Consider the following 18,414-nt stretch of genomic DNA (forward strand, 5'->3'; position numbering starts at 1 on the left):
GAAAGATACTAGCTGGGAGAAACTTTTGATTTTGTTTAGTTCTGGAGTGACAAGGATGACCAACGACACCCACAATCCCCCCTTTTGAGTTGGCCATGTGCCTAAGTTTTTTGTTCATTGTTGATTTTCAATGAATAAAGGATTTAATATCTCAAAGTGTAGTATCTGTTCCGGCAGATACTGCAAGCAAAGACCATATGTGGGGGCAACCTCACATATAAGACCTTGGTCAATTTAGGGGCAACCCTTCATACCAATTGTCACTATCCAGCTCCCCTACTCCCCGGAGAGTTGGTCCCCATTTCCCCTTCACTCCTCACATTAAAAATCGGCCTTGTGCCTAATTTGCTCGGTGGGGGAGCAAATAAATACAATCTGTTCCTGCAGATACTGCAAGCAAAGACCATTGCCCTTGTGACAATCTTCTGGTCCATGTAGGGGCAACCCTACAGGGGCCAGCTGGCAAATCACTATCCAGCTCCCATTTCCCACCTCTCGAGAGCTGGTCCCCTTTTCCCTTTCCCCTCCCCTTCACTCCTCACATTAAAAATCGGCCTTGTGTCTAATTTGCTCGGTGGGGGAGCAAATGAATACCATCTGTTCTTCAGATGCTGCACTTCAATTTCTTGTTCTCTGTCAGTGGAGAAGAAATCCTTCACGACTGAGACAATTTATATTTTTGTTCTTTTTCTTCACGTTAAAAAACGACCCTGGTGTCTAACTCTGTCCAGTGGGGAGGCATTGTAAATAGGAACTTATCGTTCCTTTTGTAACATCTATTTGTTATATATTTGTTTTTGACAACTTTTTCTGTTTATTGTCTGTGGTAAAAAAAATGCCCTAATTTTCTTTTGAAAAAGTTTGAATAAATCTAATCTAGCCCCCACCTCAGATAGACATCCAACTACAACCAGTCTCACCTCTTCCCTTTCGGTTTTTACCAAAATGAATTATCTCTCCTCCTACCTTTCTCATATTCCGTGTTTTTTTTCCTTTTCTCTTCTTTATCAAATGGTTCATTCACAATATTACGCAATCTGATTGTTATAATAAAAACCAGTGGTTGAGCCTCACGACCTCTCAATCAGAAATTCACGCTCTCATACTCAACACCGGCATTTTTCCCCCAGGAATTATTGGGCGATTTTTTTTTTTTTTTTAATTTTTTGTAAGACTTGCTGACAAACAAGAAAAAAAAAAAAAATAAAATAAAAGAGCATTCCTATATTTCAACATAATTAAAAAAAAAAAGAAGAAAAAACCGAATAAATTTCATTCATTCATTATTTAAATTCTTATTTATTGTGTGACAGATGACAACAGACGGATTTTCTCAGTTTTGCGGCTCACCATTTTGGGTAAGTTTTTTCTTTTTTTTAAACATACATTTTTCTTGTTCAATACTAGAATAGTGTCTTCGTCAAAGAAATGTTTTATTCTTGGTTTAATTGTAGCATATTAACTATTGTATTATATTCCCGATTTTTTTTTTTCGCCCAAATTTTGGATAAATTATTTTTTTGGAATAAGATTTTGTTACCTTTTTAATTCAGTCTTGTAATCGCTGGCGGCCGACGGCCGTTACCTTTCTTTCTTACAAAAAATAGTTTTGCTTTAAAATCTTATTATACAAAAGGCGGATCTGAACGAACTCCCTGCCCCTGCCGTAAAAATAATTCCTTTTCGCATTTTCTTATTTTTTCTACGGAGTATCGTTGATAACAGACTTTAGCAGAAATATTTTGGTACTTCTCAGAAAACGTGGACCCTGCGTAAACTTTTTTTTTTTTTTTGGTCAATGTCCAGTTTCTTTTCAACTCCTCCAAAAAATTTTAAAATGACGACTTGGGTAGGTTTTCGGTGGTGCTGAAAACGAATATCACGTTTAAATGTGGGGAAGATAAGTAGTTTTCATGATATGAAGAAATTACTTTTCCAAAAAGTGAAGGATCACTTTCTTATATAAATTTAAGGTAAAATCAGCACCCACTTTCTGGCCATCTAGCAATTTCTTCATATCATGAAACAAATTTAACTGTGATATTCGCTTTCAGCACCCCCCCCCCCCGAAAACCGGCGCTGTTTTTTTTTGTTTACTAAAAGATTCGTTCGTTTTTTTGTTTTTTTTATCTCATAATTTAAGACGTTAATTATGTTGTCAGTAAGTTTACAAAAACATACTTTTGTTTTTCGTTCTTTTTTTCATTATACAACTTGTATAGTTGTTAACCGATGTTTCTGCAGATAAATATTTAACAAAAATTCTGTTTTCATTTGGGTGCGGTGGAGGAGCGGGTGGTGTTGCCACGGTCGCCACAACACCACCCGCTCCTCCACCGCACCCAAATGAAAACAGAATTTTTGTTAAATATTAAACGATTCTGCTTTAATGGTTAATGTCGGCACGTTACTTACGGAAAAACGGTTAATTAAGCTACAGAAGCATCTGTTAAAAACTATACAAGTTCTATAATTGAATACCCACCTAAAAACAAAAGTATATTACTGACGGCATTATTAGCGTCCTAACAAAAAATCAAATCTCGTAGTAAAAAAAATAACAAAAAAAAAAAAAAAAAAAAAAAAAAAAAAAAAAGCGCCGGTTTTCGGGGGTGCTAAAAACGAATATCACCGTTAAATTTGTTTTATGATATGAAGAAATTATTAGGTGGCCAGAAAGTGGATGGTATTGTAGGTTACATTTATATAGGGAAGTCTGATCCCCCACTTTTTGAAAAAGCAATTTCTTCATATCATGAAAACTACTTATCTGCTCCAAATTTAAACGGGATATTCATTTTCAGCACTACCGAAAACCTTTTAAAAGTCGTCATTTTAAAGTTTTTTGAGGAGTTGGAAAGAAACTTGACATTTTTATGACTGCTCCCTGAAAACGCATACACAAAAGGTTTTCATTGATTTATTTGGCGGACGTTGTCGAGAGTACCCCCCCCCTCTCTGAATTCCGCAATTTTCACTTTTTTATTTATTTATTTATTTATTATTTTTTTTTTTTTACTTTTTCCTGTTAATATCGATTACAGACTTAAGTTTCAGATTATAAAAATTGAAAAAAAAATGTTTTCATAACTTTTCACGTGTGGAGTTCAATTTCAGTCAGTACGTTGTACTAAATTGAACACGAAATTTGTGACCACAATGAATAGATAGATACATACATACGTATATACATGTGATGGATATATACATAGATGAGAGAGAAGGGGATAGATACATAAATTAGAGCGGAAGGGGGGGGATAAAGAAATCTTACTTTTTTTTTTTTTTTTTTTTTTTTTTTTTTTTTAAATCCCTCCGTTCTAACCCCTACCTTCCGGTCACATCAGAGCGAGTTGCCGTTTTTTTTCCATCGTGGTCACAAATTTCGTGTTCAATTTAATACAACGTTGTAATTGAAAACTGAACCTCCACGTGAAAAGTTATAAAAAAATGTTTTTTTTTCCCCCAATTTTTTATAATCTAAAACTGAAGTCTGTAATCGATGATATTAACAGAAAATAAGTTTTTTTTTTTTTTTTTAAAAAGAGTGGAATTTAGAAGGGGCACTCTCTACAACGTCTGCTATTTATTTAATTACGAAAACTTTTTGAAGTACTACTTGAGGCAAAAAAAAAAAAAAAAAGCCCAAAGCATTATTTATGAAAAAATAAATGTAACAAAAATATTTAGTGGAGGAAATATATTTATAAAAAAAATAAATAAAAACAAGCACGGAATAAAAGTATGAGTCAAATTTACTCAAAGAAAAAAAAAGTAATTAAATAAGTGAACGCTCGATTAAAAAAAATTGTATGAGATATACATGAAAGTGAATGAAAACTTTTTGCGCATTTCAGGAAGCAGAAACAAAAAAAAAAAAACGTTTACGCAGGGTCCACGTTCACCGTGAAGTCCCATTTTTTTTTTTTTTTTAATTTTTTTTTTTTTATTTAATGACTTAACATTTAAAGAAGAACGACCGCAAAGTGGGATATCAATTTAATACAACGTTAAAATTGAAACGTTAAAGGCCATTAAATAAACTTTTTAAAAAATTCCTGCTAATATGAAAGTGAGCAAAGACATTGCCCCATTACTTCTTTTATGTAATTTTGTTAATACATATTTAATTGTTACTGTGTCTTTCTCGTCAATTACTCAACAACACTAAGATGAAAGATAAGGAATAAGTTATATATAACATATCAGAACAATAAGGAAAAGTAAATAGGAAAATTAAGACGGAAAAAAAAAACTCATTAGGCCATCGCATTTCGAAGCTAAATGCTTTTCATCAGAGAAGGACCAGAATTATACAAAATGCAAATATAGAAAAACTGGCTTAATAACATTTAAAAATAAAATAAGAATAAAGGAATAGGATAATATGGTAAAAAGTAATTTAAGTAGGTACAATATATAAGGGTAAATCGTAAGGGTAGTATATATGTAGATAATAGTAAAATATATATGTATATATAGACCACTATGAAATCATGATGATAATAAAAATCATGGTATACGGCATAATCACGTTTGACGCACCGGTTCTCGTCAGATCGCTGAAGTTATGTAACGATGAGCCTGGCCAGTACCAGATGGGTGACCATTTGAGACTTTCAGGTGCTGTATGTGCTCTCTCCGCTTATCTCGGCATTGTTTCCAGTCGTCTTGGACTTCTCCTTGCCACTGGACTCAAACAGTGCCGATTCAGGAGAGGTGTGGTTAAAGATTGCGCAACCTTTGCCTCCAAATTACATGCGCGGCTTCCCCCACAGGGGCTTCCTTTGTCTTTCGAGACTGAATGGAGGCTTAAATAAAAGAAGGAAAAGAGGGAAGCTAGATGAGAAAGTGGAGAAAGAGAGGTGATAGATGTTTGCTCCTGTTAATAATGTTGAGTTTTTCTTATCTTGATAAGTTTTGTATTGTTAATTTAAAAAATTTTTTTTTATTACATTTTCACCCCAAACAAGGCAAATTGCCACTTTGGTGTAGGGGGCTATTATCAGGGGCAACAACTACTGGGATACTATGTAGGGATTTGGGCAGCAAGATGTCGGGTCACGTTACACTTGAACTTCTGCATATCAGTACAGTTGGGGAAGCAGGGACCTGGAAGGGAATTTCAGAGTCTAGCGGTTCTGGGGAAGAAACTACTGGAGTAGAAAGATCTTTTACATTTAGGGATCTCTACTGTGTGGAGGTGGGATTTAGCTGCCTGTCGGGTTTGTCGAGGGTGTCTATGTTGTGGGGGCACAAGTGTCTGCAGTTCGCCAGAACATTCACCACTAAAATACTTGTAGAACAGGTAGAGGGATGCAACATTTCATCGATGGGACAGAGGCTGAAGCTTAGATGCCAGTTCAGGGCCTATCAGATTTGCGACTCTTTTGAACCTTATCCAGGAGCGAGAGACTAGTAGCAGATGCATCAGCCCAAATATGACAGCAATACTCCATACATGGGCGAATGGTAACCTGATAGAGGTACAGGATACTTTCGGGTGTTAGTAGTTTTCTAGCATGGTAGAGAGAGCCTACCTTCTTCGCAGCGGCCCTGGCAATGCTTTCAATGTCATTGTTCCAACTCATGTTTCCTGTGAACATTAGGCCAAGCAGTTTGAAAGATATACTCTCAGATAAAGAGTCACTGGCCATTGCTATTGGTGGCAGAGAAGGTTTCTTGTAATTATTGAAGGAGACCAGTTTAGTCTTGGCAGCATTGAATGTGACCATCCATTTTTGTCCCCATTCCACTACAGATTGTATTAGTGTTTTTGCCATTTTAGATATGTGTTCATTTGTTTTCCTGTCATGCCTGTTATAGAGTATGGTGTCATCAGCATGTATACCCATCTCAGAAGCAATTTTGTTGGAGGTCATTTATGAATATTAGGAACAATAGAGGTACTCCCGCATTTATATCATATTGTTTAGATGCACGACCGTCGAGGACAACCTGGATTTTTCTTTTATCCAAGAAGGATTTAATTATGTTAAGTATTCTACCAGTGATACCGTATGATCTAATTTTCCCGAGGAGACCCTCATGCCAAACGCTGTCAAAAACCTTAGATATATCTAGAGCTACCACTCTGCCCTACCCCACTTTGTCCAGTGAATGGTGTATACGTTCAGAGATTAGTGAGGATGCCTGCTGTGGAATGGGCTTGTCTAAATCCATATTGTTGGTCACTTAGAAGTTTAGCATCTGTAAGGTGATGGACTAGGGTTCTCTCGACTGTAATTCCCAAAGGGGGGGGGGGCTGAAGTAGTCCTCTAGGGGATAGATGGACTCAATGCGCCCTGCAATCTGATTGGTTAATGAACGATCAAATCACCTAACAGGACTATTTTCCCCCCGCAAGATAAGACTTTATTTATGATTGCTACAGATCTGACTTTGAAAATCGAACAAGATAATCTTTATGGAGAATAAAAATGACGTAGAACTTACTTAGTAGGTATTTCCAAAGAAAATGCTAACATGAAAATATAACGTCTGAAGAATTGTTTCCCCATGATGACGAATATTAATTCAGGTTCACCTCCTACTACGAGTATGACAGAATTTATTAGAAAAAATTGGTTTAACGTAAAAAGACCTCCTCCCATACCTTGAGAGTTGTGTTTATGTTAAGTTTTAATAGCAAATGCAAAAAATAATTTTCGACAAATTTTAAAGCCAAAAAAGTTTGGTGCTTATGCATTTACTAATCCGCGCTATTTTTAAAATCGTATTTCCAAGTTTAATTAAAGTTTTTTTTTTTTTTTAATTCAATTGTAAAGTTAAAGTAGAATAGGTACAAAACACCCTCCCCTCCCCATGTTAAGAATGGCTTTTTAAATAATAACGTTATTATTTCAGCACGGATTAATAAGTGCATGACTCAGTGCATGATGACTGCATGAGTACCAAAAGTTCAAATGATGAAAAGAAAAGACAAAGATAAAATGAATAAATAATAAAACAAAACAAAAGTGACCCTTTTTCATGTTACCTGCTCTTCCCCCTCCCCTTTATAGTTTTCTTTCTGTTAAGTTTTAAAAGCAAACCTAGAAAGTGATGTTGGACAAATTTTAAGGCCAACATATTCAAATGACATAAAACAAATAACAGCAGTGTACACTAGTACAAAGATCAGACAAATGCAATTTCAAGAAAGAAAATCTAATAACAATAAATTCATGTTTTTCGTTTTAAAATAGATTTAAGGAAATTATTCTATTTTTACAGTTTAATCAAGACATTAAAAAAAATGAAAATATTGAAAAAAGTTATTGTACGTATCCGTTATTGAATGAAGTTCTCTAAAAAAAAATTTCACTTAATTTGATCAAGTAGTTATTCTTATTTTATTTATTTATTTTTTTTACAGCGAAAAAACAATTTATGATACCGATCAAAAGGTACCATGTTTAGATTTTTAGGAAGAAAAGCTATGATTTAAGGTGGGAGGGCGTGTCAATGCTTTAAACCGAGTTATCTCCCCGTGACGTGTTCTAAAATTCCAAACATGGCTACCTTGAGCGCGTTGTCATAAAAAAGTTTTTCCGCTGTAAAAAAAAAAAAAAAAAAAAAAAAAAAAACTCAGTAAGTGAATTTTTTTTCTCGGATATCTTCAGTCCAAAACGAATTTGTACAATATAAATTTGTTTCCTCTATTTTCATTTTTTAATGTCTTGATTAAACTGTACAAGTACCGAAATTAGAAAACAAAATACAGTTTTTTGTAAAGCTCAAACTAAAGCATGTTTTTTTTTTTTTGTTTTTGTATGTGTGCGAGAAAGATTGTTACATTTATTGAATTAAAAGAAATATAAAAAAAACACAATAGTCTTTTGCCCCTGATGTAAGCTTGTTTGCCCCTGTTTTGCACTCGCAGTATCAGAATTTTGGGGGAATTTTTGACACCCCTAACAGAAAACTGCGAATAAAATATAGAAAACTCGTAATTTCTCTTTCTAAAGTGGGTTATTTATTTTCTTTATAGAATATGCTTCCAAAATAAACTATTTAAGTTGTTTAAAAAAATAATAGAAATATTATTTTTCATTGTTTAAAAAAACAGTGTTTACAAAGTGCGTGCGTGCTGGGAGCCATTTTGTTACGTAATGAAATCAATTGATTTTTATGAGATGAATATTTTTCAATTTTTAAACTTTAAAAATCTATCAAAATTTTCCTATTCGTTCAATTGTTACGTTTTTTTTCAGGGTGAATGTAAAATTTTATGCTCTTTCCGATAAACTAAATATAATATTTTAGACAAACGTTGTTTTATAAATTCACCCCCCCATTTTGAAATGTCTATGAGAATTTTAATTAATTTTGGTCGACACGTTTTATATATCACAAATTGAAGATAAAACATGAATAAATAAAATACTCAAATTTAAAACAACAAAAAAATATCACTTATCTGTAAATTTACCGGTAAAGTCCAAAATGTAAATCCTTCTTTTTTCGATAACCACGTGTTTTTTTTTTTTTTTTTTTTTTTTTTTTTTTACGTGGAAGTTTAATTTTTGTTTAGAATTTTCCAGTCATTATTTTTCGGTCAGTGTATATTTTTATTTTTAATTCCTGGTTTCCTTTTTTTCGATATAAAAAAAAGACGAAACCCTATAATGCAGATTTATAGTATAATAAATAAAAAATTCAGGTATTTCTTTAAGATATTAAAAAAAAAAAATGACATTGCATATCTTCGTCATTTCGTAATCCGTGTAAATCCAAAAATGAAAAATCCCAGTTTTCATGTACGATAGCGTAAAGGCGCCCACATTAAAAAAAAGGACGATGTTATCTCCCTTTATTCATATAGGGTCAATATGAAGCCACCCTCGAAAATTCCTTTAAAATTACGGCCAAATCTGTTCATTGCAATGTGGCCATAAAGTGGGTGCCCATTTGACGTCACATCATTATAGAAAAGTGACCTCCCACTTTGTGACCATTTGTAAAATTTTTTATCTTGGAAACTACTAGTTTCGTTTGCCGTATATATAAATGGTTATTTCCGTTTTCAGCGCCTCCGAAAACCTTTAAAAGTGGAAAATTTGAAGGAATATAATCCAATATCGAGATTATTAAGGTTTCTGAATTAGTGTTTTTTCTTTTACACTTATAGGCTTCCGTACATAAGTAAGTGATAATCTTAACATCCGGTGTCTTTACAACTTTCTTGAAAGACACGCGTTGTCGCGATATGTGTTGGAGAAATCCTTCCATTTAAAAAATACATGGATTATAATACATAAATATGAATAAATTCTCATACAGGAAGATTAAAAGAAAGCATATCTTACTCATGGAGCAGGTGAGTGATATTTTGCCATTTAAAATATATATCGTAAGATTCAACTGTGTTATTTGTTCGACATTCCGTGAAATGTTAAGTGAAGATATCGAAGGAAAAATAAATAAAATTGTTTATTTCCCTATTAAAGCTTTTATGATATTAAAATTTGGTCTTTGCTCGTTTTATTGAAATAAAATTTACGGGTTTAAATTACGTTTTCATATAGTTATAATCTGATAGAAAGATAGGTGTCTATTCAAAATGGCGACTCGGCTGAAAATTCCCCCAAAATTCTGATACTGCTAGTTTTGCACTCTCCAAATATTCTAATTGAAAGCCAAAAAAAGTTGTACCTTTGCACTAGTGAAAAAAAAAAAATGACCGAAATGTAATTTTTTTTTTTTTACTCAACTTTAGGTTTAACAATTTTACTAAAGAGAAGAATGAGAGGTGGCTTAATTGAGACTTTCAAATTTATATTTATTTTTTTACATAGGCATCATCACTTATCAAGGCCAAGAGGCCACTCGAGGATAAGGGTTAAAGAGTGTACAGTAAGTAATTGGACAATATAGTAATCGTTAGTAATGGAAATTCGGTAAATTTGTTAACTTATACAACCATGACCAACATAAATATAGGAGGCCGTTTCACTAAAAGTCACATGATCTGCCAACGTCACAGAATAAGTCCAACGGTCATGGACTCACGGTACTGACTATTAGAAAAGATGGCTATCTCTTGTTTCAATACTCAAAGAAATTTCTGTTTTGAAAGTAATTTTAGTCTTTAAAATCCATGAAACAATTTTTTTTTTTTTTTTTTTTTTTTTATTACATACCCATCGCCACTTTTCAAGGACAAGAGGCCACTCAAGGATAAGGGTTAAAGAGTGTACAGTAAAAATTGGACAATATAGTAATTGTTAGTAATGGAAATTCGGTAAATTTGTTAACTTATATGGAACGGCTCATCAAAAAATTGTTTACGTTAGGCTTGAAGACAACCATATTGTAGTCATCTGGAAAGCAGGAAAACTTAAAACAATTCCATAGGCGTGCAGTTCTAAGAACGAAGCTTTGTTCATGGAATCTACGTTTAGGTGTAGGCACAGATAAAGAGTGGGGGAAACTGTTGATAGTGGTTTCTGCTAAACGAGTGTTTCTTGTGAAAGTTTGGCGAGGGGGGGCATAGACTGAAGCTCAGTCGAGGACTTACCATGAAAATAACGATAAAGCAGAGACAAATTCGCAAAATCTCTTCTGTGAGAAAGAGGTTGCAGGGAAGGGAAAAGGACATCCCTATGAGGCTACAAAGTCTATTTTGAACTCTATCAAGGCAGGATAAGTCCTTTCTAGCAGTTCCTGCCCAGATGTGGCAACAGTACTCCATCCTTGGACATACCTGGCTCTTATATAGATAGAGAATTGCATCAGCAGTGAGATATCTGCTGGATCGATAGAAGGATCCCACCATTTTTCCAGCGGCCTTGGCAACGGATTTAATGTACGTGTTCCATTTCAGACCAAAAGTAAAGGTCAAGCCCAGAAGCTTGTCAAAACATGAGGCCTCCCCAAGAAGAGAGCCATTCATTTCAATTGATGCCAGATGGGGAGCAGAGCGTTGATGTAAAGATAAAAGCTTGGTTTTAGATGCATTAAAAGTAACAGGCCACCTCTTTCCCCATTGTACCATTTGCTCAATATCTTTTTCGGAGAGAACTTGGTCATTTACGATCTTAGATGTGCTACCATAGATGGTAGTGTCATCAGCATAAATGTCTACGAATTATGTGATTTGGAATATCTTTAATGTAGATCAGGAGGAGAGTTGGGCACAGGATGGACCCCTGAGGGACTCCAGCATTAATACTGTGAGATTCTGATTTCTGTCCATCAACCACTACTCTTATGAACCTATCAGAAATGATTTAATAATTAAGACATTTCCAGCTATACCATAGCTGGAGATCTTGTGAAGTAAACCTTTATGCTATACTCTATCAAAGGCCTTTGATATGTCAAGAGCAATTGCCATAGAAAGGAAGCCTCCGTCGGGAGATTTGCTAATCCTATGAGATATAACTGTAAGCACATCTGCTGTAGATCTAGCTGAACGGAAACCATATTGCTTGTCACTAAGAAGGTTATTTTTGCTGAGATGGTTGATTACTTACTTTTTTTTTAATATCTTAAGGAGTCGTTCGGGTGTATATGCATGTACACATGTCTCAGCCTGAATTAGTTAAATAGACAAGAAATAAGGGGAATATGCAAAACATGGAGTACTGTTGCTACATCTAGGCAGGAGCTGCTAGAAGCACCTTTGCCTTGACAGTTCCAAGTAGACTTTGTAGCCTATTAGGGGATGCTCTTTTTTCTTCCCTGCAACCTCTTTCCCACAGAAGAGACATTGTGAGCCTATCTCTACTCTATCATTATTTTAATGGCAAGTGCTCGTCTGAGCTCCAATCTATGGTCCCCCCCCTCATTGTCAAACTTTCACAAAAAACTCTAGTCTAGCTGAGATCACTATAAATAGTTTCCCCAATTCTTTATCTGTGCCTAAACCTAAACATAGATTCCATGAACAAAGCTTTTTTCTTTCTGCTTTCCAGCTAACTACAATATGGCTGTCTTCAAGTCCAACGTAAACAAGTTCTTGAACTGTCCTCTTAAATAATCCAATTTACCAAATTTCCAATGTTAACGATTACTATGATATTGTCCCACTGATTACTGTACACTCATTAACCATCCTCGAGTGGCCTCTGAGCCTTGATAAGTGGTGATTCCTTTGTAACAAAAAAAAAAAGATATAAACATAACAAAGTTTTTTTAAAAATTAAAAAACATTTTTTTTTTTTTATTTTAAGTCCAAGCACACAATTTGCATATAAACTTGGAAGAAAGTAGGTTGGTTGGTTTTGTTTTACGGCATATCAACCGTTTTCGGGTTATTTAATGCCGAATCCAAAGATTTTTAAGAAAAATTTTTTTAATAGAATATATTTGTTGTTTTCACGTCGGTTTCTATTTAACCCATAGTTGGGACCCTAACAGGTACTACCACTCCGGGTCAGAGTGGACCTGGGAGCAATGGTAATTAAAGGGTGGCTCCACACTCCCCAAAGCTCACAAGCTGGGGCCTCACCACTGGATATAGTTTAAGGTCATATCCAGGACCCCCCATTGGGGGACTTTTACCCTCTGTAGGGGGGGGGCAGTCGGCATATTCTAATGCCCCACCGACAGGGCCGGAAGAAAGTAGGAAAATAGGAAATGAAGTGTTTATGGTGATAAAAATTTTCTTAATTTGAGTGCTTAGATATGGAGTTGCGGATGTCTATAGCAATACATAAATATGGTTTACTATAGGTAGACGGGGCATGTTTTACTAAAGACAACAATCTCAAAAGTGGCTAAGGAACAAATATATAAAAAAAAAAAAAAAAAATGTTACCAAAGGCAGGATAAATTACTCTTCTACCTATCTGAATAAGTTTTTGGTGTTTTAACTTATTTTAAAGCGTTTATTTAATTCGAAGTGCATGTAATACCGAGTGCTTAAGTTAAAACCACAACCAAGATGGCAGAAATGAGGCCATCTTTGGAGTCATGAGAATCACTCAAAACTCGAGAACAAAAATAAAGACTGGTAGTAATCCATCAAATAAATATCACCATGACATTTTGGGCCATATTGGATAACATTAGCTAATGTTTTCATTTTTAAAATGTGTATTCCTCAATAGATTTTAACTTGAAAAGATTTCTCATTTAATATTTAAAAAGAAACCAACAAATTTTAATGCTGAGACCGAAATTTTTTCTCACAATAAACTCATACCATGATTTAGTGACTTTGCTAATAAGAGTTGTCTACATTACCACTAAGATTAGATTTATTTTTCTGTATAAGTTTGAAAATCTACAGATAAAAACTAAAATGATTTTATTTTCTCTCGATCAACGCCGGGTAGTACATTTAGTCTATCATGATCATAAGTAATTAAAAAAATAAAAATAAAGATTTTTAGATTCTACCTTAAATGGTTTATTATTCTCGATTTTATATTTGTTGATTTATTTTTGTAAAAGTTACTCTCTCCACTGCTGTTTAGTTAAATGTAATCTGTCTGAAAAATGAACACCCATTCCACGCCCTCTCCTCTTGCATAGCCATAGATCAGCACACAGTTGTGATAATGACGACATTGAACCAGTTTTTCAAGTGGTTCATTTCATAATGAACAGTCGGACTGTGGTCAGTTGGCACCGTCGGTTGTTAATCACATCCGGGTAGGATCTGCTCAGAGCACCCTATCCTGTATTGACAGGTTTCAAAACTGAAACCTAGTAGGAGATGCTATTTTTTCTTCCTTGCAATCTCTTTCAAAGAGAAGAGATGTTGCAAGCCTGTCTCTGCTTTTTCTGGTATTTTCATAACAAGTGCTCGACTGAGCTTCGATCTATGGTCTCTTCCACCTTCCAAAATTTTAAAAAAAGTACTGGTCTAGCTACAACTACTACCGACAATTACTCCTACTCTACCTAAATCTAAATGCAAATTCCATAAATAAAACTTCATTCCTAGAACTTCCTGCCTGTGGAACTCTGTTCTGCTTCTCAGCAGACTACAATATGGTTGTCTTTAAGTCCAATGTAAACAAGTTCTTACTGAGCCGTCACCTTAAATAATCAAATTCTATCCAATTTTCACCACTAACGATCACAATGCTATTGTCTTGGTGATCCCCTTACACAGTAACCCTTATGCTCGAGTGACCTTTAAGCCTTGATAAGTGGTGACTCTTGTTAAAAAAATGACTGATTTTACTAAGGCTACGAAATTAAAATAAAAATCTGTAGAAAAGCAAGATGCAGATTAATTTTAAAAAAATGGTGACCATTTTTTTTTTTTTTTTTTTTTTTTTTTTTTTTTAAATTTTTAAAATTTGATGTAAAGGTTTTTTTTTTTTTTTTTTTGGTTTTTTTTTTTACATAAGCATCACCACTTATCAAGGCGAAGAGGTCACTCGAGGATAAGGGTTAAAGAGTGTACAGTAGAAATTGGACAATATGTTTGGCTACATGGCAATTTGAACATGTAGATCATCTTGGTGACATTCTACACAGTCGTGAAATTGTAGTGGCGTTTATCTGCCCTGACCATTCAATTGTGTTAACATTTTAAAAAGGGGATACAAGATAAATCGTGAATTTGCTGAATAAGAGATAAAAACATATTTAACCAACACAAAATATTTTTATATGTACGAAATTATAAGTATTAGAAAGTTTAGATTCTTTGGACTACTGTCATCATCTTCAGTGTCATGTAATAGAGTAAGGCAGCTGTATGCAAAGTGACGTCACACTGAGGGGAAAGAAAAATACTATAAAAAGAACGTGTGCACAGACCGCGTGACGTTCGAAAAGACAGAGGCCAGAGAACAGTATGATTACATTTTATTCAGGTAAAATACCCGGAAATAAATGTCATTGTAACAAAAAAAAAAAAAAAAAAAAAAAAAAAGAATCATTATTTCTTGTCTTATGTTCCTTGCGATGTACTCTGCTTGGGTGCCGGTTGTCTACATGTTAACGTGTGTGTAAATGTTAGTTATTTGCAGTACGTTTCGCCTGATGTTAACCACTGACTTTTTTCAAGTATATCTTGACAAACTCTGGAATCCTATCAAGTATGGGATTCCGCATGGGATTTCGAATGAAACACTTTATTTAATCCACGGGGGCTACTATACTCTTGTTCTGTCAGCCATGACTGGGAAGAAGTCTCAATTGTATTCTTAGTATCACCCATATTGAGGATTGAATCTTTAACCTTCAGAAAAGTTCCACTTTGAAATAAATTTTACCAAATATTTTATCCATTCGGGTTGTTGTGGTAAAAAGTTTATTAAATTACCATTTGAAATGTTGAGTACTCATAGAAAGTTAGATATATTATGGAGAGTAAAATCAACTCCCAGGAAGACCCAACGGTTTCTGGGATTGAATGAGGATCCATAAATTTTCCACTTTTATTGTTATCGAAATCGGTAAAAAACCCTGATTTTTTTAAAAATCAAATCGATTGTCTGTTCTAGTAGGGGACCCACTGTGGTGTACCGGAAGGAAGCTTCACATGCCTCCCTGCAGTGACTTAGATCATAATACATTGTAGTCTACATTGTACAGTAGAGAACCTACTGTTGATTTTTATCAAATTATCTGTAAATAATGGTTCTATTTAAAGTATAAAGTGCATGTCAGCGAAGGATGAAATTCCAAAGTCTAGTAGTCTGAAGAAATAAACTATTAGAGTAGAAGGCTTTTCAGTATCTATGGATTTCAACAGTGAAGGAGTGAGACTTTGCTGCTTGTTGAGTTAGTCTGAAGTATGTATGTCAAAGGGGGAATAAGTGTTATGAGTTCAACAGAGCACCATCCATTAAAGTACTTGTAAAACAAATACAGGGATGTGATATTGCACCGATGGGACAGTTTGAAGTTTGGCCAATAGTGTGGAACCTATTAGATTTGAGTCAAACTTTGATCTGGGCTAATCAATTTTTATTTGTATTGTGTGAATTATTTGGACTACTGTTCTTATCTTGAGTGTTATTCTGGCAACATTTTGGCTGATGTAACCCCCTTCCTTTTTTTTTTTTTTTTTTTTTTTTTGACAATATTTATTAGGATTTAATTAGCAATTTTGAAGTGAAAAGTTAAAAAAAAAAAAAAAAAAAGTAAGCCCAAAGAAATTTACTGAAATATTAAAAAAATTCATTAGTATAACAACAGCTAGTTCAGAAAAATTTAACATTTTTTTTTCTCTCGGAATAGTTCAATTGTATTGTGCTAATAATACAAGCGGTGTTCCAAAGAAATGCCTCCTCTTTTATTAATTATTTGGAACGGCTCTCATATATCAAGAGTTCACATGTTTTGACCAGACAAAAAACAGACCGGGTAGCGCCAGAAAAATAAAACTACTTGTCTAGAACGGTTTTAATACTTAACTGTAAACTCTCTAAGAGACATCATATAGATGGTTAGTAAATGATGCGAAAAGGAATTTGAACATTTAAAAAGGTTGATAAAAGAATGTAAGTGAACACAATAAAGTGTAGTATCTGTTCTTCAGATGCTACACTTCAATTTCTTGTTCTGTTAGTGAAGGAGAAATCCTTCACGACTGAGACAATTTTTATTTTGTGTTCCTTTTCTCTGTTAAAAAAATGACCCTGGTGTCTAACTCTGCCCCGGGGGAGGCATAGTAAATAGGAACACTACAATATTTACTTCTTTTACCATAGTTTACTAAACAAAAAAAAAAAAAAAAAAAAAATATATATATATATATATATACTGGGATTCCTAACCTGTGATCCTTAGTTTTTTGCGACAAAAGAGTCACCACTTATCAAGGCCCGGAGGCCACTCGAGGATAAGGGTTAATGAATGTACAGTAGTCAAGGGGACAATATTGTAATAATCATTAGTAGTGGAAATTTGGTAAATTTGATTACTTCAGGGGATGGCTCCTCAAGAACTTGTTTATGTTGGACTTGAAGATGACCATATTGGAGTCAGTTGGAAAACAGGAAAACGGAGCAGAGTTCCACAGGCGTACAGTTCTAAGAAAGAAGCTTTGTTCATGGAATCTACGTTTAGGCACAGATAAAGAGTGAGGGAAATTATTGATAGTGTGTTAGACTAGACAAGTGTTTTTTGTGAAAGTCAAGCCTGGGGATTAGAGCTCAGACAAACACTTGCCATGAAAATAACGATAAAGAAGAGACAGGCTCACAACGTGTCCTCTGTGGGAAAGTGGTTGCAGGGAAGAGAAAAAAGGCATCTCCCACTAGGCTACAGTCTATTTTGAACTCTCGATAAGCTACTTCTAGCAGCTCCTGCTCAGATGTGGCAACAGAACTCCATCCTTGGACGTACTTGGCTCCTTTAAAGGTAGAGAATTGTATCAGCAGTGACATATCTACTGGAGCGGTAGAATGATTCCACCATTTTTCCAGCAGCATTAGCAACAGATTTGATATACATGTTCCATCTCAGATCAGACCCAGAAGCTTATCAAAACATTGAGCCTCTCCAAGACGAGATCCATTCATTTCAATTGATGCCAGATGGGGATCAGAACGTTGATGTAAAGCTATGTTTGGTTTAGATACATTAAAATTAATCAGCCACCTCTTTCCCCATTGCACCAGGTGCTCAAGATTAGAGGAGAGAGAATCAGAACTTGGTCGTTTACGGCCTTTGAAGTGTTGCCATAGATGGTAGTGTCATCAGCATAAATATCTATGAATGATCTAAGGATGTGATTTGGGAAATCATTTATGTAGATCAGGAAGAGAGTTGGGCCTGGGATGGACCCTTGAGAGACTCCAGCATTAATACTGTGATATTTTGTGGAGTAAACCTTTATGCCATACCCTATCAAAGGCCTTTGATATATCAAGAGCAATTATCCTAGAAATGAAGCCTCCACCGAGAGATTCACTAATCCTATGAGATATAACTGTTAACACATCGGCTGTAAACAATCTTCTGATAAATAAATACATTGAGTTTGGCATTTTTTTTATTGTCAAGCAAAAAAATTAAAAGAATGGTTTTTGAAATCGGAAATAATTTTTCCAATTATTCTGATTTTTTCCAATTCCTGATTTTTTTTTTTTTTTTTTTTTTAAATGAAAATCGCTCCAGACAAGGCATGAAGTCACTTGATGTAAGGAACTGAAAAATACTACTTCAGTGTCCAAAACTCGCCAATGATGAGTGAGATAGAATAGATTCTGACCTAGAAAACTGCAATTCTCCCCTCTTTGTCAGAAACATCGCTACTGAATTGTGAGAACTAAAAAATAAAATAAGAAGTAAAAAAATAAACCCGAAATCCAATTTCTGCTCTTCTTAACTTATAACGATAATTAAGCGTCCCAACACTAATGTTTATACTGTTTAAGACATATATACAAAATTTTTGAAGAATACGAAATTTTTGAAGAATGTTGACTCTAAACTCTGTTATACTTACAATTACATTTTCCCAAGAGTTAGAGGAGGAGGGTTTTTTATCAG

General features: G+C 34.4%; 1 protein-coding gene across 1 annotated transcript in view; it reads left to right on the top strand.

Moving 5' to 3' along the window:
* Positions 1-1,010: 1,010 nt before the first annotated feature.
* LOC145277555 (multidrug resistance-associated protein 1-like) overlaps positions 1,011-18,414 on the top strand; it is a 131,266-nt gene continuing 113,862 nt past the window's right edge. The window contains exon 1 of the mRNA XM_080129027.1: positions 1,011-1,358. Coding sequence (XP_079985153.1) covers positions 1,314-1,358 — 45 coding nt within the window. The 5' untranslated portion in view covers positions 1,011-1,313. The remainder of the gene's footprint in view (positions 1,359-18,414) is intronic.

Source organism: Euprymna scolopes, chromosome 6 (genome assembly GCF_053919585.1).
Source record: "Euprymna scolopes isolate OS-2025 chromosome 6, ASM5391958v1, whole genome shotgun sequence".
In the NCBI taxonomy this organism is placed as follows: Eukaryota; Metazoa; Mollusca; class Cephalopoda; order Sepiida; family Sepiolidae; genus Euprymna; species Euprymna scolopes.